General features: G+C 36.4%; 1 protein-coding gene across 1 annotated transcript in view; it reads right to left on the bottom strand.

Annotated features, from left to right (window-relative positions):
* Positions 1 to 25292, bottom strand: part of tmem104 (transmembrane protein 104) — a 50138-nt gene that overhangs the window by 18441 nt on the left and 6405 nt on the right. Inside the window, exons 7-8 of the mRNA XM_058771550.1 lie at positions 16394 to 16493; positions 15442 to 15538 (exon numbers count right to left, since the gene is read on the bottom strand). Coding sequence (XP_058627533.1) covers positions 15442 to 15538; positions 16394 to 16493 — 197 coding nt within the window. The remainder of the gene's footprint in view (positions 1 to 15441; positions 15539 to 16393; positions 16494 to 25292) is intronic.

Below are 25292 nucleotides of genomic sequence, written 5' to 3'. Positions count from 1 at the left end.
CTTATTACATTTTATCTTTCACAATAAACATCTTGTTGCTGGGTAAACACTGAGTCAATTTCCATGCTAATTTTGTCCTTCTTTTGCAGGCCAAAAATTGTGGTCACTGGGGCATTCTGACCGATCTTCTTTCAGGTGACTGTAATGTTCCTAAAGCAATATCAGATAACAAATTCAGCAATACTGAGCTCATCTAAACCCAACACTTGACTGAAATGAGATAAGCCAAAAAAATTAAATGAGAAAATGCAAACGTGAATAGCTTGACGGAAAAGCAGGACTTGACTTATCGCATCAATATGAGTGAAATGAAACCAACAGTCGATGACCGTTATTTGGCACCAGGAGATGGTGACACTGTCACGGCACAAGACGTCAAATTCAGGATAACAAATATCTGAGCAAGTGAGATATTGGCATTATGACTCGAGTTTCCTGTTTGGAAACAAACTATTTTTGTAAAAGTACATACCCCTTACATGTATTGAACAAGGTGTGACTGCAGAAACTGCCCAATATATATAACACCTGTCAGCTTCTATTTAAAGTGTGTAGTGAGCAAAACCAGTATGGTTTTCTTCCTGATTACTCCCCTAACTTCAGATGTACCAAGTGTGGATGGCTCTAGTGGGCATTTGTCTCTCTGGGAAGGCCCATGTGACGGCACAGAATGTCGGATTATGACTCAATTGATAGCGACATGCAAAACAGGGATTATATTTCCAATCCCCATAGTGTCAAGATCCCAGTGGCATTTGTCTCCACTGCTAATCTTTTTTAGATATTCTAGACAGGATCAACAAATGGAAAGCAGATACACTGCTATACATCAGCTAATAGAACAGACAGACTAGAGAATAATGTTTAACTTGCACTCAAAACCATAAGCAATCTAAAACACTACAACACTCCTTATATGCTACATTACCTGAACATCCCACAAACCTCTAACTTTAGAGTCTTGTAGTTGACCTCAGATTTAAAGCCATCAGTGTAAAACAGGCTAATAAAACACGCGTCAGGCAAAATAAACCTGCTACGAAGCCAGTGTAAAAACTGTGAGCCAATAATGACTCCATAATTGAGCTTTTTTCAGCTCATTGTATCTGTCAGGCGGCATCATTAACCTCCAAAATGAGCTGCAATAAGCCGTCGCAATTAACAGCTCAATTAATGAATAAATGAATCAAAACAAATGCATTAAAGAAAGCAAACTAAAAATTTGAGTGGAACCATAGTTTGACCCATCCTTCAACAAGAAAAGCAATTAAGGCCTTGTTTTGGTTTGGGGTAGGTATACTGGCACAAATTGAACACTCACAAATTGATGCTCAGATCCCATAAGGGGACGATGGGTCAAGTCCTGGCTCATTCAGTCTCTGCCCAATCATTTATGATGATCCTATAAAGTATCTGTGCAAACGTTATTTAAAAAGCAGCAAATATGCTCAGAACTGGAAAGCTGAAAGCTGTCAAGAGAGATCTTTCTGCATACTGATCTTTACAATCACAAAGCACAAATATTCATTTGTCCCAGTAGATTTCCAAATTAAGACAGGAAGTGTCATAAAATCAATGCTGTATATATCTGAATCTTTGGAGAGGTCATTGGCTTTGTCTGCTTGAATCTTACAGTAGGAAAGGCCAAAAGACCACCGACAGTTTTTTGTCCTTGACATATTTTGGTTATTGGTTTCAATCAATGACAAGATTTTCCAAAAATAAAATTTTCTTCACTTACAAAGCCAATAAAATACAATAAAACATTTGTTGGGCCATTTCTTTCTCTTTTGCTTACTAACAGACATGAAGCTTGTGTATTACACGAGTAACTAAACTTTCATCATTACATTTTAGTCGTAGCACAAACAAACAAGTTTAATTGTTTGAAAAGCTCAAAACTAAGCCTAATAAATACAAATTAGCTTCCCAACTCAAGAGCCAGGTTCAAGGAAAATCTTGTAAATATGATTAAGTCTTTTGGAATGGGTGTAACTCTCTTCACTCTCATTCATATCACACAATCTGTATTTCTAACGGTCACAGAGCCAATAAATCACTATGGAAGAGCTTGTCGTGAGTCAGGCGGTGTTCATTAAGGCTGGACAGTTGCATTACGCCGCCATTCATGGGTCAACAGCTCTCTCCCAAAGGCCTTTCATAAAAAAAATAATGTCTATATATTTTTAAAAAGAAACCATTCGTCCGTTAAGAGTCATTTACAGCATGATTACTCTGGCAACTGTGGCTGTGAATCAAAGCCGAAACCTTTCTAAATCAGCGGGAGTCACTGAGGAGCAGGTCTAATTCTCATGACTTTGTAATACTGTGTCAAGTTCACCAAAGTACTTAGTTCTTTTGTAACTGTAGAGCTTTCCGTTTTGTCCAGTTCAACGAAAGCTAAATAGAGTCAAATCTTTTTCTCACCAAGATCGGGGCTGACACAACTTTCACACCACATCACCATGTTAAGTCACAAGGACAGTTCTGCCAGAGCAAGCAGGGGCTACATGCCATAACCAAGGGCACAACAGAGATTTGCAAATGCAGGTTTTTAATATGCAACCTGTTGGTTAGAAATCCAGACGTGCATTAACTAAGATTAACCACATTACAGAAAAAAGAAAAAAAAAACAAAAGGAAAAGAAAAAAATTTAGAAAGGACAAGTAAAATAAAGGGTAAAGGAAAGGAAAATGTAATTGAATCAATTTTAAAAAATGTATAGTCATACTTCAAATTCCTCCATTACTAACAGTTTGTGAACAGTAGGGATGTAACGATTAACTGCGAGCCGGTTGAAAATCGATTAAAATGTGACAAATCAAATCGGTTGAGATGCTAAACAAATCGCGATACAATTAGGGAGTTTATATGAATGCATGTCTAAGGGGAACTTACTGTCTTTAGAAAAGTTTAGATGCTATTTTTCTCTTTTCATCTTGCCTCTGTATAATGCATATTAAAGTTCATAAGTGATGCGCTGCTTTGTTTACAGCGGAAACCAAGGAAACGCTTTAAGTGCCACCTGCTGGCAGAGAGTGAATCTGCATCTCATTCAGCTCGTCTGCTGTTTCCGTTTCATGCAGATTTTATTTATGTATAGTTTCACAAAACTGAAATCAGACCATTCTGTTTTTGCTACGAATTTTGAAATTATACAATCTAATCTAGATTAAAAACTGCTCATGTTGCATGTATGCAGCATCTTTGTTTGAAGCATGATTAAAATGCAGTGGTTGCCTCTAATTTCAAATGGAAAGAGCACAGACAAAGCCTTATTTTGTTTATATGAAGAGATTTCTTTTATTTGTGTTATTTGATTTGGGGTTTGTTTTAAAATTTCAATTTAGCTTTATTTACATTTACATTATATTATATTTACATTTTGTTTTTTAGCAGACGCTTTCATCCAAAACGGATGAAAAGGGAAAAAAGGAAACATGCAGCATTTTGTCCTAGCAATAATAAAAGGACACATTTCATTTATAACATCAGTTTGTTAAATCGTGAATCGAATCTAATCGTGAAATCAAAATCATGAGTAGAGTGACTTGTTACATCCCTAGTGAACAGTCATACATAGAGTTATGAAAGACACATTATTGTAAAACACATTTTTTTCCAATGAAACTGACATTAAGTTTCTTATATTCTTTTAAAGCCAAACAGCAAACTTTGACAGAAAAGACAATTGTGAGAAGCTAGGTTTCCACCCACATATTTTTATGAAAAAAACTGGGTTATTTAAAACAAACCACCATTAAAACATCAGTTTGCTTGATTTGGATTAAAGAAAAAGTCTGATGAAAAGACATGCACATAAACTACAAATAAATATTTGCAAATAATTACTACACATAATTCACAGTCTAAAAATCTGCTTTGATGATAGAAGGCATGACAAACTTGAAACTAAAAAAAAAAAATACCTTTTTGTATTCATAACTGGCAGTAGTGTGGGATGAGTCTGTCATTTTCATGTCATTTCATTTTCATGTCATTTCCTTTTAAAAATATCAAGTCCCCTGACTGCTCTAAAGTAGGGAAGGTCTGAATGATATTTTTAAAGAAAATGGAAGGTCAGGGCTTGAAACTGTGACTGAAATACAAAAAAATTGAGAAACTCCACCAAATAACTCAAAATCTAGTCAATGATCCGTACCGATGTGATCCTCACATTTATTCCATTTGGTAAGTACTAAAGTAAAGCTGAAGTAAACATCCAAATCCATTGCGCTCATCTCAAACCCCGTGCTACAAATACATTTGTAAATCTAAAATGCTCCTAAACAACAGTCTGAACCCCTTTCAGGCAACAAACATGAGGAATGAAGGTCAAACAAGCAGCTTGTGTGTTCAGGGTGACATACGCAAGGATGTTTTAATAATGAGACGTCGGGTTGTGCTTGTGGATTTCATTTCATGGAAATCACGTACAGCCTCGTCCTGACACCCACCGAGGAAGACCATTACATCATTCTGCGATGTCCTTGGACCAGATAACCAGCTTTTCCAACCCGAGAACAATATTGTACCCAGCAGGAAACTCCCGGTGAACATGCAAGCTGTTCAGTGAAATAAAGTTAAGCTTGCAGGAATGGACTTATGGGAAATTAAAAGTAATTATAATAACGGGCTACAACAGAATAAGACAGAAGAGGACCTGAAGGAACACTAGAGACAAACTGGTGGTTGGGTGGTTACTTACTGGTCCAAGTCTCTATGATATTCCAGTCTCTTCAGTGTAAATCCATGGGATTTTTCCAACAGCTAACATTGCTAATAACAAAATAAGACACACTAAAACATGGGGCGACAGCTGTGGGATCCTAAACCGCATATGGGACCGGAGCTGTCGCTGTGACATCAACTACGCAATGTTTACAGCACTGTGACAGATCATCCTTGCATATCCTACAGAAGATATAAAGAGCTGTCAAGTGCGTTACAGAAGTGGTATATCATGATCTTAACCCAAGGCTGAGTTTGTTTTATCTGCATTTACTTCCCTGTCACTTTAAGTTTCTGCCACATATTTTCAGTCCAGTTTGGAAAGGATCGGCAGTGTGACTGTGGGTCAGCCAGTGTTTGCACTGGCACAATGGTCCCACTGTGGATTAGAGAGGACTCTTCCCCTGGTGGGCCACTACTCAAACTCCTCGTCCTGCTGTGCTAATATCCACTAAACCATCTGCGTTGTCTTATTCCTGCAGAGCCATCTACACTCAGAGCTTTCTCAAAGAGAGCTGCGAAATCAAAATGTACTGCTGTCAACTCTCAAATGTTGCTGTAAAAGTAAAATTAACTATCATTGTTTAGAACAGTTTGTCGTTGTCCTTTGTATCTAAACCTGTATGAAAGCACCAAGTTGGAGAAAGTTCAAATGGTAGTAATGAGGATACAGTGGAAAATCTAAATATTTAAGCTAATCATTCAAAAATGTTCAAGTAAATCCCTGCAAGAAAATAAATGTTTAGCAAAAAATATGTACTGTATGTCAATTTCACTGCATTAGACATTTTGAACCAACTTTGCAACTGGCTGTTTGGTCTAAATCATGGTTCCTCTGAGCAAAAAAACTAAACAAAACTAATGCATAAAATAACTTGTATACATGAAGGGAAATTATGCTGTGTCTTAAAGGGACATTTCACCCAAAAATTTTAATTCTGTCATTAATTACTCACCCTCAAGTCGTTTCAAACCCATAAGACCTTTGTTCATCTTCATAGCACAAATGAAGATATTTTTGATGAAATCCGAAAGCTTTCTGACCCTCCATAGACAGCAAGGGTACTGACACGTCCAAGGCCCAGAAAGGTAGTAAGGACATCATTAAAATAGTCCATGTGACATCAGTGGTTCAACCGTAATTTTATGAAGCTATAAGAATACTTTTTGTGCGCAAAGAAAAAAAAAAAAAAAAAAAAAACTTTATTCAACAATTTCTGCTCTTCCATGTCAGTCTTAAAAACGCATTCAGGAGAGTACCACGACGTGTGTGATGTCATGTGAACTATTTTAACAATGTCCTTGCTACCTTTCTGGGCCTTGACTGTGTCAGTTGCGTTGCTGTTTATGCAGGGTCAGAAAGCTCTCGGATTTCATCAAAAATATCTTAATTTGTGTTTCTGAAGATGAACGAAGGTCTTATGGGTTTGAAACGACATGAGGGTAATTCATGACAGAATTAAAAAAATTTAATTCACGCCATCCCTTTAAGTCATATGCACATTTTCCCAAAGGCGAGATAAACACAAATTTGATCTGGAGTGTATTTAAGTGATTCAAAGCTGAATTTTCAGCATTATTACTCCAGTCTTCAGTGTAACATGATCCTTCAGAAATCATTCTAAAGTGCTGATTTGATTATCATATGTTGTGCCATTTTAACATTTTTGTGGGATCCATGCCACATTTTTTTTTCAGGATTCATTGATCAATAGAAAGTGCAACAGAACACCCTGACTAAAGTTGTGGACTTCAGGGGAAAAGTAAAATGTGACAAAAAAAATTACAACTTTAGGTCACTTGACTGCGTCTTTGTTTATGCCACAAGAATCTGCAGGTTTGCAGTGATCAATGAGAAGTTTCATTGTGTTAAACGACCATCATATGACTCTATAAGAGTCGTAGCTTATGAGCAAGACTGTTGGGTACAAAGGTTCCTCCCATCAAGATGTTTAAGGAAATGAGCTCATTTAACAAGGACCCATAGAATAAAGGTGATCATGTACAGCCATTAATCCCGCTTCCCCTTCAGAATAATTACCAGCCCAATGAGAAAAAGGAGGACACCTTCCTGTCCTTGATATAATTTACAGCCTCACTCCACATTATCTCTTCCATATAAGCAGATCCAAGGAAGGCTCTCAATACTTTCCTTAAATGAATCAACAATGTCTTGGACTTGAACTCAAGTATATCTTTTAAACTTTCGAGTGCTTGTTTGACAACGTTTCGGTCAAAAGATGCATGTTAGTGTCTAATGGTCAGATGCCATTAAAGCCTGAACAGATACTCTGGTTCTTTAAAAAGCTCTTTAAACTGGACACTGAAATGAATCGACAGCAGATGAAGTCTCAGTCTACTGATCTTCTTAACAGCTTGCAGTGAACACGGCAGATAAAATGCCAGTTTTACACAGTGTGGAACTTTACTACTGATCAAAGGCCTGTCTGACTTTACAAGCAACAAAAAGACTCTGCCTTAGCCATACCCATTTCAGACAACCCAAATAGATCTACTGAAGTCTTTCACAATTGACAAAACTGCTTAATTACAGGTAGAAAAATGCCTGTTATTTTGCTTTGAAATGCCTTTTTTTTTTTTTTGTCCTTGTCCCGTAGCCCTGATATTTTCAGAGGAGTGTGTGTGTGTGTCATCCGTCTTGGACTTTAAAAATATAGCATTGCTCAGGGACAGCTGTTGAGCCAGAGCTCAAAAATAGCTCTTTGTTTGCTGTGCCACTAGAACAGCAAGTGCTGGAATAGTTTTTTTTCTTTTTAAATGATAAAATAGTGACAGCAGTGATCTACTTAACACTTAAAAGGGAGAAAACTGAAGAAATGAGAGGAGAATGAAATGAATTAAGCACATGCTGTTACATACACACTGTCCATTATGAAAACTAATGTGAAATGAGTCATAAAACATGGAGTGTAAATTGGATCATAAATGTAATAATTACATTACTGCCTCAGGTCCTATTGCGTAGGATTATTCAGTGAATACATTTACACAACATGCCCCGAATACAAATTAGTTTTAATTAAACTAGTAAATTTACTTGGATTTTTATTTTACTATTAAACTATTAAAATATAAAAGTAATTAAAAAGTCATTTTAGAGAAATATACGCAAAACATTTTTAAGTGATTAAATCTCTCTCTTCATATGAAATTACTTCTACTCATGAAACAAATCAGTGACAGCAGGGAAAAGTAATATATCATAGTCTAACATTTCATGACCCAATCAAATCCTGATAGATGAAGACCCTTCCAATATTAATTTCCAATTAATATTTTTATTCAGAAATAGGTTAAATTAGGTCACCTAAAAAACAGATGCAAATCCAAGCAAAGTTTTCCTTCCATATCAGAGAAAAAGGACCACAGATTTATGCAAACTTATAATCTAAATAATTTGTTATGCTACTTTATACAATACTATATAATATAAACAATGCTCACATCTGTTCCTGAAAGTAAATGTCTTTAAATTTTTATTAAAATGTCTTTTTTGTTCTGTGGAACACAAAATATCTTGAAGAATTATAGAGATTTTGAATGACATAATGGTGAGTAAATTTAAATATTTTAAAAACCCTTTGAGCTTGGCTTTAAAAGCATGAATTTAACTAAGAAACTGCCCAATTTTATGGCACCAATCACAGCTGGTTCCATAACCAAATTCATTATACCCGTTAAAGCACCACTACTTTAAAAATAAAATAAAGTCATCTATCCTGACCCTTCTCTACTATATATGTCAGAATAAAGACACTGAAGTCAGGAAGTTTTACACAATGTACAGTTGTGTTGTATTAGGTGTGAACAGCCATTAAGCAGTACAAAGCAGAACAGCAGCTATAAAGGCCTTTGCTGAGACATGCAGTTTGAGAATCTTTGGTCCAGCACACTCCATTCCTGGAAACTCTTTGGCTGCATTTCCCTAAAGGAAGACATCCATAACATCCCTCTTTGTGTGTCACAGGTAGAGAAAGAACAGTGTCACGGTCTGCCGCCCACTCAGGGATTATAGGGAGGCAAGGTGTTATGTGAAGGCATAATATCCCTCTTAATCTTCCCTTTTTTCCTTTTCTAAAGCTTATGCCATGAGGCTGCACTAATGTGTCAAACATCAATCCCGCCAGCCACGAGGGGATACAACTGACCAGCGCTCTCAAATATTCTCAGGCAAACCACGTACGGCTGCAAGTCAAAGTCAAGACGCACCAAAAAGCAGAAAAAAAACTAATGCATCTGCGCTACGGTAGCTGAGGGGTCATAACTCACTCTTTCTTAAAGGCAGGTTTCAAAAGTAAGAAAATTTAGGGATATATTCAAGACATTTTACAAGGGCATATGGGCACAATTCAATAATCTGGAATATTTGCTAGAAACATTATGCTCCAGTGGACAACCAAAAATTGCCATGAATGCATTTAAGAAGATTTAAGATATAATAACAGGTGAAACTGTTAGATCTTCTCATTTTTCTCACATCATGGCGCCTGTAATAGATTTGCGCTACGTCTCAGCAGCAGTCTTCTTAATAGGACGGAAGATAGATTTGCATGATCAGCACTGATCTAGAATGCAAAGCCAGATAAGTAACAAGGACTCTGGTTAGACTAACTTGCTCTGATTTAAAAAATGTAGAGTGTCAGTGAGGAACTGCTAATTAACAACGCGATTAAAAAGCAATCAAAGTGATGAACTAACAGTTTTCTCAGACAAGCTCAGGTATACGATGAAACTGAAAACAAAGTTAGTGCAAAGATGGGGGATTTATGTAAATGTCACTCATTTGCATGCAAATGTGACCTGACATTTTTGTGGTCCTGTTAAAACACAGAAGCACCAATGCGTGTTTAATTTTGCTGACGTGGTAAATTTGATGGCGCAGTCTTAAAGGGTGAATCTCACAAAAAATCCTTGCCTCATATTTCATCACAAGATTAAAAAAAAACAAAAAAAAGACACCACACCTCAAAATTAAGAAATATTAATTTGCACCAAAAAAATAAAAATTAATCCCATTTTTAAGATCATCTCATTACTGTAATGCAGAAAAGGTTTCTTCACATTAATCTCATATAGTGATGAAAATCTTCCTTTCCAGAGACTATTTTATTTATTTATTTATTTTTAAATCAGAACATAAACTAAATTCTGTATACTTAAATGTGTTAACAATATTACATTGACATTTTAATAATGCATTTAACACTTAAATAATGCACTGTTCTTTAATATTACAATTATAAGAATACTTTTTTTTTATTGTATTGCTGTAACAAGAACTGCCAAGTGCTTGGTTAAACATCCTGTGGCACAGATTTTCCTGGTCTGATAAAGCTCATAAAGTTGGTGGCTCAGACATTTCGGCCCTATGGACATTCCCCAGACTCAAAATTGGTCAATTTTCCTCTCTCACAACAACAGAGACAGTTGGAGGTGAAGGTGAGAGGAACAGAACAGCCCCAGCGACATTGGGTTCATAAGCCGGGCGGATTAATCTTTCATCAAAAAAAAAAAAAAAAAAAAAAGATGATTTATTTAAGGGCATGTCCAGAAAGAAAATGAATGATGGCCTTCTAGTCAAACAATTCAGAGTTTGGGAATGGAAAATGTGGGTTGTGTCTTCTAGCATCCTAAATGCCTGCGTACAGAAATGATCTAATAAACTAAACCCAATTACAGCCGATACACAACATACAGTCATGGCCAAAAATATCGGCACCCTTGGTTAATATGATCAAAGGCGGCTATGAAAATTAAGTCTGCATTGTTAATCCTTTTGATCTTTTCTTTTTTTAAAAATTCACAAAAATCTAACCTTTCATTGGATAAGAGTTTGAGTGGCTAAAGACTCTCCAAGGACCACAGCTGGAAAATTGCAGAAAATAGTTGAGTCTCGGGGTCAGAAAACCTTAAAAAAAAAAATTGTCAAACAGCACCTACATCACCACATGTTGTTTGGGAGGGTTTCAAGAAAAATTATCCTCGCTCATTCAAAAACAAACTCCAGCATATTCAGTTATCGGACACGACTGGAACTTAAAATGGGACTGGCTTCTATGGTCAGATGAAACTAAAAAATGAGCTTTTTAGCAGCAAACACTCAAGATGGGTTTGGTGAACACAGGGATAAAAAGTAACCCATGTGTACAATGAAATATACTGCTGTATTTTTGATGTTGTGGGCCTATATTTCTGCTGGAGGTCCTGGACATCTTGTTTAGACACACACCATCATGGATTCTATCAAATACCAACAGATAAAAAAATCGATAAGTGAATGACTCTGTTAGAAATCTTATAATGGGCCATGTTTGGATCTTCCAACCGTGCAATAATCCAAACACAAACCTCAAAAACACAAAAATGGGTCACTGAGCACAAAACCAAGCTTCTGCTGGCCATTCCAGTCCTCTGACCTGAACCCTGTAGAAAATGAGTGGTGAACTGAAGAGAAGAAGCACCAACATGGAGCTGGGAATCTAAAGGGTCTGGAGTGATTCTGGATGAAGGAATGGTCTCTGATCTCTTGTCAGGTGTTCTCTAACCTCATCAGGCATTATAGGAGAACATTTAGAGCTGTTAAACTGGCAAATGGAGGTTTCAAAAACTATTGAATAATAGGGTGCCGTTAATTGTGGCCGATGTGTATTAGAGAAAAACATTTATTTCATAATGATATTTCCCCCATTTTAAATTCTTATTATCCAATGAAAGGCTAGATTTTTGTGAATTAAAAAAAAAAAAAAAAAAAAAAAAAATCAAAGATCAAAAGGATTAATGCAGATTAATTTCCACAGCCTTCTTTGATCATATTTACCAAGGCAACCCTCTACAATGCGAGTAAATCACTCACATATACGACTAATCTTCACTCTGGGCGACTAAATGATGTCTAATATTAGATTTTACTCGCCAGTGTGTGAGTTGGAGGCCAAGTATTAGTTTATCACAGATATATTTTCACTCTCTGAACACTCTGACTGAGCGCTTCAGAGTTTCACTCTCCGTCAAGCGATCTGTGCTGTTTTTCATTAATCTCACTGGATGCGCAGCGCACCTGTGTTTGACGTACCGTGAACTCTAGGCGCACGACTCGCCGTCGCTTTGGTGAGAGCAGAGAGAGTCTTACATACATGCAGAATTGACGCGCTACATGTAAACGATATTCTTTGTTTGTTGTATTTTCCTGTCAAAATAACGGAGTTCCTTTGGATTTTTTCAGCTTTTAAGAACGGCCGGGTTTTCCAGTAGTGGGCGGAGCTAATGCGCAAACTGCAATCTCATTGGCTGGTGCTCAGCTACTATCGTCCCTGTTTTGATTTCAGCGAATCAGTTCGAGTGAACGCACACAACCTGATTAATATTCATGATCCAGCAGCTCGTTAATCCCTAGTGTGTTTCACACAGTTCTTACTATCAGAATTCGTATTATTATTATTATTATTATTATTACCATCATTATCATCGTCTTATCAGTATTATTGTACTGAGTGTATGTTAAGAGTGTACTTTCAGATATTTAAAAATCTGTACCATTTTAGAAACATACAGTAGGCCATACAGGTGCATCTCGAATTAGAATGTCGTGGAAAAGTTCATTTATTTCAGCAATTCAACTCAAATTGTGAAACTCGTGTATTAAATAAATTCAATGCACACAGACTTAAGTAGTTTAAGTCTTTGGTTCTTTTAATTGTGATGATTTTGGCTCACATTTAACAAAAACCCACCAATTCACTATCTCAACAAATCAGAATATGGTGACATGCCAATCAGCTAATCAACTCAAAACACCTGCAAAGGTTTCCTGAACCTTCAAAATGGTCTCTCAGTTTGGTTCACTAGGCTACACAATCATGGGGAAGACTGCTGATCTGACAGTTGTCCAGAAGACAATCATTGGCACCCTTCACAAGGAGAGTAAGCCACAAACATTCATTGCCAAAGAAGCTGGCTGTTCACAGAGTGCTGTATCCAAGCATGTTAACAGAAAGTTGAGTGGAAGGAAAAAGTGTGGAAGAAAAAGATGCACAACCAACCGAGAGAACTGTAGCCTTATGAGGATTGTCAAGCAAAATCGATTCAAGAATTTGGGTGAACTTCACAAGGAATGGACTGAGGCTGGGGTCAAGGCATCAAGAGCCACCACACACAGATGTGGCAAGAAATTTGGCTACAGTTGTCGTATTCCTCTTGTTAAGCCACTCCTGAACCACAGACAACGTCAGAGACGTCTTACCTGGGCTAAGGAGAAGAACTGGACTGTTGCCCAGTGGTCCAAAGTCCTCTTTTCAGATGGGAGCAAGTTTTGTATTTCATTTGGAAACCAAGGTCCTAGAGTCTGGAGGAAGGGTGGAGAAGCTCATAGCCCAAGTTGCTTGAAGTCCAGTGTTAAGTTTCCACAGTCTGTGATGATTTGGGGTGCAATGTCATCTGCTGGTGTTGGTCCATTGTGTTTTTTGAAAACCAACGTCACTGCACCCGTTTACCAAGAAATTTTGGAGCACTTCATGCTTCCTTCTGCTGACCAGCTTTTTAAAGATGCTGATTTCATTTTCCAGCAGGATTTGGCATCTGCCCACACTGCCAAAAGCACCAAAAGTTGGTTAAAAGACCATGGTGTTGGTGTGCTTGACTGGCCAGCAAACTCACCAGACCTGAACCTCATAGAGAATCTATGTGGTATTGTCAAGAGGAAAATGAGAAACAAGAGACCAAAAAATGCAGATGAGCTGAAGGCCACTGTCAAAGAATCCTGGGCTTCCATACCACCTCAGCAGTGCCACAAACTGATCACCTCCATGCCACGCCGAATTGAGGCAGTAATTAAAGCGAAAGGAGCACCTACCAAGTATTGAGTACATATACAGTACATGAACATACTTTCCAGTAATTTTTTTATGAAGTATTCTAATTTGTTGGTTTTTGTTAAATGTGAGCCAAAATCATCACAGTTAAAAGAACCAAAGACTTAAACTACTTCAGTCTGTGTGCATTGAATTTATTTAATACACGAGTTTCACAATTTGAGTTGAATTACTGAGATAAATGAACTTTTCCACAACATTCTAATTTATTGAGATGCACCTGTGTATGTATATATATATATATATATATATAGACGTTATGTATATGACAGTTATTAATGTTCTGCATTTCTGTTTTGAGCTGAATGACCAGTAGAATTAATCATTTGATAGAAGGTTTTTAATCAATGGGATTTAAATCATTTATCTCATATAAAATACGCTTCATTATTTATACAACATAACATTAATATAACAACTTATAGGCTATATGCACAAAACGCCCTGATGCATGAACGTGTATGCGTGGCTCTGAACTCCTTTTGTGGACGCGTTCTTGACGCAACACGTGCAGAAACTCTAAAAATTCACAGCATTTTATTATAATAGTGTTCTCATTATAATGTTATGTGTATACGACAGTCCCAATCATAGTTATTACTATTCTGCATAGTTGTTTGTCCGGCTCGCGCTGCGCACTGAAGAGATAATCACTGTTCAATAAAGCGCTTTACTGCAGCGACTCAACCAAATGCATCTTATGCGAGATAAATAATATATACACGATATAAACCGGCTGAAATGTTTTGAAATCACTTGTATCCTACCTGATCGAAAAAAATCCAGTCTTTCACTCTGCGTCAGTTTGAGTCTTGTTAAAGTTTTAAATCCTTGCCGCCAAGATGCTCCTCTTTCGGTCACAGATTATGGAAAGTGAAACTTAAATTTATAGGGGTGGTTGGATTTATTCACGCACGTTAAAATATTTATTTAAAGCTTTTTTTTTCCTTTTCAGATTCTTATTTACAGCATCATCATAATAGGCTGTATATTAACTTATTGGGAGAAAACCGGTAGTTCTATGTGAAATCAGACATTGAGCACCCCCATATAGCCAAAATGGTTTGATCATAACACCCCGCGAATATTCGACTGTGAGATTGGGATTCGAATCAGGCTCCTCGAATCGTCGACTATTTGGGGTCACCCTTAATATATATATATATATATATATATATATATATATATATATATATATATATATATATTACTAGCCAATGGCGATTCAATTGCCAAGGTGTCTGTAGAGGGTTGCAAACGATATTTTTGCCCATGACTGTACATAATGTCACGGCATGTGACCTCATCTTAAAACTCAACACGAGATGACAAACTGAGCATGAAGGGAAAAAGCTCCACATCTGTAAGGCAAGCACATATTGGCACATATTCTAAAATCAGCATAATTTCCTGTGGTTAACACGCAGTAAGAGGCTTATCCATGCGATGAGATTAAAAAAAAGCTGAAACAATGCTTTTTATTGGCAGACAGGACAGCCACTTCCCTCATTTCTAGAGATGAAGGAGGGTGGAGCAGAGCGGAATGAATCAGGACATCAATCACTGTTGCGATGCTAAAGCCGAGGAGGAAATCACACCGGCGTCTTGTGCTGTAACTCTACGTGAATTTCAAGGGCACTGAAGAGCCTCCTGATATGCGTGGGGCGAGGAGTCCACAGAGATTACACAGAAGTATTAAGTGTCTCGTTTGTCTTTCTTACCTTCAGCCGGTGTGAGTCCAGCACCCTGCCGAGACATAAGTGCTGCCAACGAGGTGCGTGTGTTTGACTGTGCGTTTGTAACGGGTGCTGCTGCACTCACCAGAAACACTCTGTAGGCATCTTTGCGTCTTACAGGGCCCCAGCACGACTCGGTGTCATTGTATTTCACACTCCCAGCACTGCATGAGTGATTCCCACTGCGAGAAGGCAAACAATTAGACCCTTCTGACCTCTGAAAATCCATTTCAGCAGTTTATAAAACTACTATACAAGGAAAACTAAAAGAAATTCAAACTCTACAGGCCATTTATAAAAATGACCCCGTTCATCAGCGTTGTTTATGTTCAGCATGCGCGCACTGTCTACTGAACGTAAACAACGCTGATTGCGTTGATTACGTTCTGGGGTACTCTCCAAAATAGCGGAAGACGGTAACTCGGGGAGAAGAATTGTTGAATAAATTATGTTATTATTGTTTTCTTTGCTCACAAAAAGTATTCTCGTAGCTTCGTAATATTACGGTTGAACCACTGATGTCACATGGACCATTTTACTGGGGCCGGTTGCATAAACTGTTTAGACTAGTCTTAAAAAGTTAGTCATCTAAATTTTTATCTTCAAGACTGGAAATAACTTCTTAAATTCAGTTATGAAAAGGTAGATTGGTCTTATTTGTATTGGAAAAGTAAGACTGATTACCCCTTGGCAACTGCTAGTTGGTCAAACTAGTTCTTAAGACACAGTCTTAACATGGTGGCTAAGTTTATGCAACTGGCCCCTGATGTCTTTGCTATGTTTCTGGACCTGGGAACATTGCAGTTGCACTGCTGTTTATGGAGGGCCAGAGAGCCCTCAGATTTGATCAAAAATATCTTAATTTGCGTTCTGAAAATGGACGAAGGTCTTATGGGTTTGGAACGACATGAGGGTGAGTAATTTTTGGGTGAACTATCCCTTTAATGGTTGGACTAATTTTAACATTCAAAATATAAAGCAGATGCTTCATTAATTAATGTCTAGAACAATAACAATATGGGAGATCCTGAACTCACCATGCAACCTCCATCAGTGATACAGGTACAGCAGCGGCATAAATGGCCAGGTCTCCGTACAGGTACACGATGAGACAGATGTAGAACATGTTGACGCCAACTGCGGAAAGAAGCATCATCTGTCATTCTGAAGATTCATGGCTTTACATAAAACATCACTTCAAATACAAACAGGTGGAGATGTTGACTGAACATGAAGATGGGCAGCATCATTCCCAAGAGGATTCCTCTGATGTTCCCCCCAACACTCTATACCCACTAAACGTATAAATCATCCTAATTAAAGAAACAAGCACTTCATTACAAAATTCCCCCTGCTCTTCTCTTCATTAACCCACACTCCTCTTCACCTGTTCCTCCATCCATCCATCACTCAGTCCCTGCCAGTTGGAGATGAGATGGAGAGCATTCAAGAGGAAACACATGGGCTTACCATATCACACATTCATCATCACCGAAGCTCCTAAGAGGTTCTTGAACAGTCCAACCGACCAATAAGCTCATTAATTACTCTGAAGTCGACTAGAGCTAAGACTATTTAAACTAGATTTAAATAAAGAAAAAATTAAGATATAGTCTTTTACAAGCTTAATGGAGTCATCTTTTCCTCCACATAAAAAAGCAGCAAGTGTTGCTGTCAGTTCCAGTTTGTTTTACGAAGATGAGTGGCGAAAACCTGGCAGAAAGTGTGGGGAATTATAAATGCAGAGTCAGAGTCAGTTGCCGTGCTTATTTTACAATTTGTCAAGCTAAATTTATAAAGGAGAAAGAGTGAGCATGTTACTTTAAATATTGAGGTTAATTAAGAATATTATTTTTAAGTCAGTTCCAGTATGTTTTACGAAGATGAATGGCAAAAATACGGCAGAAAACATGGGAAATTATAAACGTAAAGTCACTTGCAGAGCTTATTTTACAAATTTTAAAGCTAAATTTATTAAGGATAAAGAGTGAGCATGTTATTTAAATATAAAAATATTGAGGTTAATTAATAATATAATTTTTAAAACCAGTTCCAGTTCCAAAAACCTGGCAGAAAACACGGGAAATTATGAACACCAATACAGGCAAAGTGCTTATTTTAAAATTTTTGAAACAAATTTTATAAACGAGAAAAAGTTAGTCTGTTACGGAGGTTTCTGTATTCTTTTTGAACAAATTATTGTTTCATTAAGCATATGTAAATGTAATAAAGAGATGCAATGGTAACTAAAATGTATGTAAATTTAGATACACCAATAATTTTTTATGGCTGATAACTGATGAATGGCATAAACAGTATATTAAAATTCTAGAATATTTTTTTCTAAATACATTTAAAATCAAACACTAAAAAATTATAATCTATTGTTTTTAAAAAGTGAATTTGGGTAAAGAATAACTAAGTGAGGCAATCCAAATATTAAAATGAGTTTTATTTATTCACTTTTTAACGCCACCAGCTAAGAGTTGTAATTCTAATCACTCTGAAAAGTAATCGCACACCTCTTCTCAATGAGCTGCATGATTTAAGGTATCAATCATACCTGTAACATAAACAGAGAAAGATGAGTTATGCGCCAAAGTTTAACACTTATGGTTAAGGGTCTGAAAAAAATCCCCTTCATGAGCCAGAAGTCTTAGCAAGCACACCTAAAAACAAAATCAATCATGAACTAATCTATCTCCTCTGTGACATTATCCGAAGCTGATTTCTAATCAACCTGTCAGTGGGAAGGTTACTGTGAACATCCCTGATAAACCAGCGGCCATGAAGAAACCTGTCCAATGATGAAACGAGTGAAATCCAGGCTTCCTGTTGGTAATTTCAGATCAAAGCGGATTCACATTCCACTTTATCCTTAAATTGCAAACAAATAGTCGCTGATTGCGTTTTCTCTAAAAACAACCTCCCACCTGCCTGGACAATCCTAAAGTCCATTCATAAACATAAAAGCCTCTAAATACAGTTGATTTTGGCATATAAAAGACTGTGGTTTCTTCCCACTGAATGACAGCTCATGGATTGATCACCCCCATTACAAAGACTGCGTTTAGCAATTGCACTAGCATTAAAAAGGCAGCATGTCCTAAGACAGGAGGGCAAACGAGTAATATATTTAAAGCTACAGTCAATACAAACGTCACACTAACTATACTAATCTCCTTCACAGTGAGTTACGCTTCAATTTAATACATTTACGATCAGAGTCTGCCATGCTGCTCCGGTAGTCATTAGTTTCTCCCAAGTGCACCTCAAAAGTGGCCACTTCACTCAATCCTACAATGGGAAAGGTCAGAGCAAAGTGAGCTATTTTAACACATCACGCTTAATAGAATAACGAAGAGGCGACAGGGCGTGCGTGCGACGTCCGTGCTGAGGAAACACTAAGCTCTGAAGCTACAAGAGTGTGTTTGTGTTCATCAAAATTGAGTGCGTGCAGCACTGGTTTGTTGGAGGATGTAACGAGTGCGCCACCTAGTGGGTTCCATGTGCCTTCGTATGGAACCAGGTTTAGAAATGAACTTTTCCATTATAGTGCAATATCTGCCACCTGGAATTGATTTCTGGGGTATTTTATTTTTATCTTTATAAGGGGATTTTTTTTACAATTACCTTAATACTAACTGTTTCTGTGTTGCCTTTTATGTCAAATACTATTTAACCGGTTACGTCAATTAATCAGAATACTATAGACCAGTAGGCAATGTCGGGCCTGGAGTGCCGCTGGTCCTGTAGAGTTTAGCTCCATCTCTAATCAAACACACAGGTGAGGTTTTTTTTTTTTCAGGGTTGGAGCTAAACTCTGCAGGACATCGGCACTCCAGGACCGAAGTTGCCTACCCCCAGAGGCGGACAAAGTACACAACTTCCTTACTTGAGTGAAAGTACAGATACTACTGGTCAAATACTACTCCACTACAAGTGAAAGTTGTAAAGACAGATTTTTACTTAAGTGAAAGTACGGAAGTACATGTTTTTAAAAGTACTTAAGTGTAAAAAGTAAATGCATTGTTTTATTGTCACATTGTTGTATATTTACAATACCATATGCCACTAATGCAACCTACTGAATACACTGATTAGCTTATATTATCTTTGGAATTAAGAGCTTTTATGTTACAAAACATACTGAAATGGAACAACTGAATGAAGATAATTATCTTTATTTTTTATCTAACACTCCTACAGCTACATTGAACTCATTTTAATACTTGTTTAAGAGTTACAAAGTTCTTTTTCAAAGAGATATTGAAATCTATGATATGGTTCATTTTAGGCAAACATTGAATAGAAAACAAACCTTTAATCTCTTCAGAAAACTGGATCATACTCTCTCAGTATGGCCATGGGTGTGCAGGTTGCACCAAAGAACCGTCTTTTTGAATTTTGCCATCAACTGATCAGTGTTCATAAAATGCTCAAAAATCAGTGAACTTCACAACATGTGGCTAGGGTTGGGTATTGTTTGAATTTTATCCATTCTGGTTCTGCTTATTGATTTCAATTCTTATTGATTCCCAGTTTAGGTTCTAAAGTTTTCATTTAGCCTACTTTTTGATAATTTCTTTGCAAAAAATATATGTATTTATGTGCAGTGTTTTGACAATAAAATAATGTTCAGATTTATATACTTCCCTGACCAATTTTTAGCAGCAATTTACCAGTAGGCCTAAGTTGTGTGTGTGTGTGTGTGTGTGTGTGTGTGTGTGTGTGTGTGTGTGTGTGTGTGTGTGTGTGTGTGTGTGTATGTGTATGTGTATGTGTGTATATATATATATATATATATATATATATATATATATATATATATATATATATATATATATATATATATATATATATATATATAGTAAAGTGAGGGCAGTCATTTTTGACAGATATATTAGCCTACCATTTGTATTGCCATAGTTTAACTACAAAAATAAAACTGACTATAATGAAACTATGGTAAATTTGTGGTTACTGAAGTTACTACAAATAGCATAATTATGGTTACTATAGTGAGATAATAGTACATTTGTGGATACTGTGATTTTACTGCAAATACCATAGTTATGGTTACTATAGTAAAAACATGGTTAATTTTACAAATGCCTTTTTAGAGCGCTTTTAGCTTGCAGTAGCGCGGACGTTTACATTAGTTTAGTGGGGAAGATCCCGAGGTTGCCAGATTTGCGTAAAAAATATCAGCCAAATGTCCATTCAAAGCTAGGCGGAAAACTGCAGGCTTAGGAATACTGTAAGACTTGGCAACACAGGAAGGTCCTGGCAGATCGCAGGCCGGATTTTCGCAGAAAACAAGGGTTCAGTGAATCTGAAAATGCACACACTGTAAAAACTGCTACATATAACGACTTTCTACTTGGGGACCTTGATATAAATGTAGTTGAGTAAAAAGTACGATATTTGTCTTTCAAATGTAGTGAAGTTAAAGTCGCAAGTTTCCAGAAAAAATAATACTCGAGTACAGTACAGATACTCAAAAAGTGTACTTAAGTACAATACTCAAGTAAATTTACTTCGTTACTGTCCACCTCTGCCTACCCCTGCTATAGACTATTGCCAATAAAATTTTCTCAACATGCATCGATCATGGCATGTTAATTTGCGCCAACTGTTTAATGCTGCTTAAAGATAGCACATTTATACGACAACTGCATTATGCTTTATAATGTAGCCTAAATAAAGCAAATTAATTCCGGTTTTGTTTTTTAATAGAAGAACTGTATTATGATAAACCATTATTTTTGTTTATTGCTCTTGTAATAAAGCATCTAATAATGCTTATTAATTTTGATTAATAGAATACCTAAAAAATGTTTTGAGTGGGAAAACAGCTTATATTCTTGTAAGGCTAACACAGACGTAAGTTGAAGGGATAGTTCTGTCACGAATTAAGGTCTTACGGGTTTGGAATGACATGAGGGTTAGTAATTAATGACAGAATTTTCATTTTTGGGTGAACTATCCCTTTAAGAACAGTTTATGAATTAATTTACTTTTTACGCATTAGAAAATCAAGATTTTATATTGGTTATCTTAGTAGTTTGAAGTACAAAACAGTTATTTAAACTGGAAATAAATTCTATACAGAAAGCGAGCAAATAACATTCCCCATCACTGAAGCAGTCCATGATTTCAGTCTAGCGTGAGTTATGCACACTCTGAAAAACTCCCGTTATTGTCACTGAAGCGGTCTACACTTATAAATTAAACTTATTTAGATCGCATCTACTCTTATGATGAAAGAATTTGCGAGTGCGCAGAAGCACGTGTACTGAAACTCCTGCGTTTTCAGATGATTCTTCTTCACCGGTGACACGTCTGATTAGCCATTGCATTCATAAGCTCAACAGAAATGTGTGTGATTGGTTATCAGCGCTGCAAAACGATATTTTGCTGAGTGTGTTATTGTGCTGATATCTGTGACAGCTGCAGTTTTTGATATTCTTCATATTCTGTGTGGTCAATTCACGTCAGTGATAGAAATGAATCTTTTCATACAAGTTTAAATTTATTTTTAACTTTTATGGGCAATTTTACCTGTAATAAAGTATGCATCTTTTAAGTCAAATTGTTACATTTAATCAGTCAATCAGAATAATAAGTTACCAAACAAATGAAACCAGTATGAACAAAATTAATCTTCGCAGAAGTTGCATCTGAAGTGGCATTTAGATGTATTTACACTGTTTAGGACATGGAGTGCTTTAACCTGCAGTTATAAATGCATAATGTTTTGATATTTTAAACATAAAACTAGAGATCAACCGATATATCGATTTACCGATATTTTTCCCAATAGTTAAGCATTTTACCATAATCGGATATCGATTTTGTAATATCGGATTCACCGATAAACGCCGCTATCTTGTGTGTGTTTTGAGAATTGCACGCAGGATCGCCAGCACATCTGAGGGGAGACGAGACAACAACGGTGTGCAGAGTTACTTGATTTGCTGTAGTTAGTAAACTTTAACATAACAGCCATTAATGCACAAATTAGATGCATTACATAAATGCCTGGGCCCGGTTGCATGAAAGTCCTTAAGTAATTTGACTTTGGAGTATCCCTGAGGGGAAATAAATCCCTGAGGCAAGGGATTTCTTTAAGAGCGTTGCAACAAACGTCTTAACTGTCACACTTAAGTTACCTAAGCGTTTATACTAAGCATTTCACGGTAGTTCCTGGCAACATACGGCAATGGGCGCCGCGGTTGCTATAGTTACTACATCTCACAATAAACTGTATAGATATGTACATCTCTGACAATAAACAGAACATAACGAAATACAAACCTAACCAACTAAAACACGAACAAATAAACGAGCGCTGCCCGTTTCTGCGCTGTTTTGTGTACAGTCGTTACCGAGGAAACCGCTTTGTTTCTAAAGTGAAAGCGCCTCCTGCTGAAAAATGACGGAAATGTTAATAAATGTGAAAATTAACCCATGTTTTGATGCTGCAAACACGCAGTGTTGTAAATGTGAACAGGTGGATTGACAAGAAGATAATGCATTATAAAAAGTTAAACAGTTAAGGCATACATTACATTTATATTGTTATTTAATTAATGTAGGCTAATAATTGATTAATTATAATTGTTTAAGTTTATAATAATTAATACAACTCATCCATTTTCTTAAATTATATACATTTTTTTTTGTTTTGTGAAAACCTGTAAGTCATGCAATTTACAGTCATTTTACAGTTTAATATGTTACCATAGTCATTGCCCTACTGTGCTTATATGATATTTTATTTGTGCAGGTCTTAAAAAATGTCGTAAGTCTTATATTTGAGCTCAAAAATCTTAAAAATACTGAGATTAAGATGATTTAAGGGAGCTGTTTTGGTCCCTTAAATTTATCAAGGTGAAATAGTTACTAAGGACTTTGTAGCAATGCTTAAGGGAACACTTAGATAATTAAGGGGAATATTTAATGACAACCTTAAGGTTCCTTTAAGTTGACCCTTAGGATTTTTCTTGCAACCCAAGTTTCACTAAGGGTTCCCTTAACCTTATAACTAAGGGACTTCTTAGCTTAAGGGCTTTCATGCAACCGGGCCCTGATATGCAGTTTATGCAGCTTGGCTCTAAGTGAGATGAACTCACGGAGTCACGTAAGATAATCCGTCAGTCTGTCCCAATAAAGACATAACTTCGCCTGAATTAAAAACTATGCAGCCATGAATGAGCGCATGTTGGAAATAAAAGAGCTGAAGTTTAATTCTCTCTCTGTTGTCTATATGCTCATTAGTCTCATGAAGTCGCTTTCATTTTGCAGTTCACTCAGCGGTTGATGCTCAGGAAATGCTCCAGCATGGCCACCGCATGTAACTTTTAACAAGATTCACTTGTTTAAAACACGCTAAATTATATTAACATTTACTATATAACCATTATTTCGCTAATACACATCTAAATAAATACATCTCTATGGAAATTATTTATCTCTGCGAGCGATCGCAATTTGAGTAGGCTATAGTTCTGTGTAAATGCATAGATAAAACGCACTGTCAGCAGGCATTTAATAATCTAGAATGACAAAAACATATGAATAATTCTGATATAACACACCAGTTGAGAAATGCAATAAAATGCTATGTTTTGTTTGTTATATTTCAATATTCCAGAGAATATTATTCAGTGAATTAACATTATCCAGTGAATTATTCTTCACTCTTTAGCCTATTAAACAGCTTATAAACCTAAAACTATAGTTTAAAATGAAGTTATGACTCCTGTCCTTTATTTATTTTCACCATTTGAAAACATTAGAAATTCTACATTTATTTTGCTTATTGTTAATATCAGTGTTGCCACTGATGCTTTTTATAAATGTTTTATTGTTGTAATATGAAGATTAAATTTTACATGAAAGACTATTCATTTTCAACCTTTTTTTTTTTTTTTTTAGATGACTGAAAAGAGAAAAAACCAAAGTGAAGTATGGACATACTTCACTCAGTTATTTATTTACTTTATAACAGTAAAAATACTTTGAATGTGAAATTAAAATCGCCAATAGGTGGCAGCAAGTCACTGTTAACAAGTGAGTCATTGCGACTGAACCGAATCGTTTAACGGTTGATTCATTCAGGAACTAAACATCCTCATGTTGCTCAGAGACGCAAAAAACAGTGCTGTAGCTGTTTGGAATTATTTTTTGTTGGCGCAAATTTTGTAAAAACAGGCAATATGGTGTCTAAATCATAAGTCTCTTAATATTAACCTATTGTTTATTGAACTGTTGCATAAAATCAATATCACAATCATGCTTATTTTTGAACAAAAAACAGCACTCTTCGTGTGATTGTAACTATATGAAACGATATATTATATATATATATATATATATATATATATATATATACACACACATATACACACACATTTCTCTGCCCTCATATCTTGAATTTTGCGATCATTCTTAATGTATTTTAATAGACTGAATCACGCAGTGAAAGAACACACTCTAAATGTGCACGCACTAGTCTAGTCTAGTCTAGCGTAATGAAAACGTGCTCTCTGTAGGAGTTTTTTGTTTGGTTTTTGCAAAATACTCGATAATGTCAAATTGCACATCGTTAAAACAACAATTACAATATTATCGCAGATGATATATAATTGCACACCCCTACCGTAACTTCTTCAATTTCACATTAATAACAGCAGTTGTAATAGATACAGTTTAATTGTGTAGAGGCATTTTTACCCCCTTGTCTTGAATTTGTGGGGACTTTTGTTCATTTTGGTGGCATTTTTACCCCCGGTTAAATTTCCAACCCTGTATGGAACAGAGCAGCAAGCCATTTCTGATGTCCGTCCTTTGTTTGATGGTTTGGAAAAGATGCCAAAAGCAATGCTGTTGAGATATTACAAGGCTGCTCTGGGCACTGTTGAGTCAGCC

The sequence above is a fragment of the Onychostoma macrolepis genome, chromosome 03 (genome assembly GCF_012432095.1).
Source record: "Onychostoma macrolepis isolate SWU-2019 chromosome 03, ASM1243209v1, whole genome shotgun sequence".
NCBI classification, from domain to species: Eukaryota; Metazoa; Chordata; class Actinopteri; order Cypriniformes; family Cyprinidae; genus Onychostoma; species Onychostoma macrolepis.
Note: the sequence above shows the minus strand (reverse complement) of the source record. Positions and strands in the feature narration are given on the sequence as shown.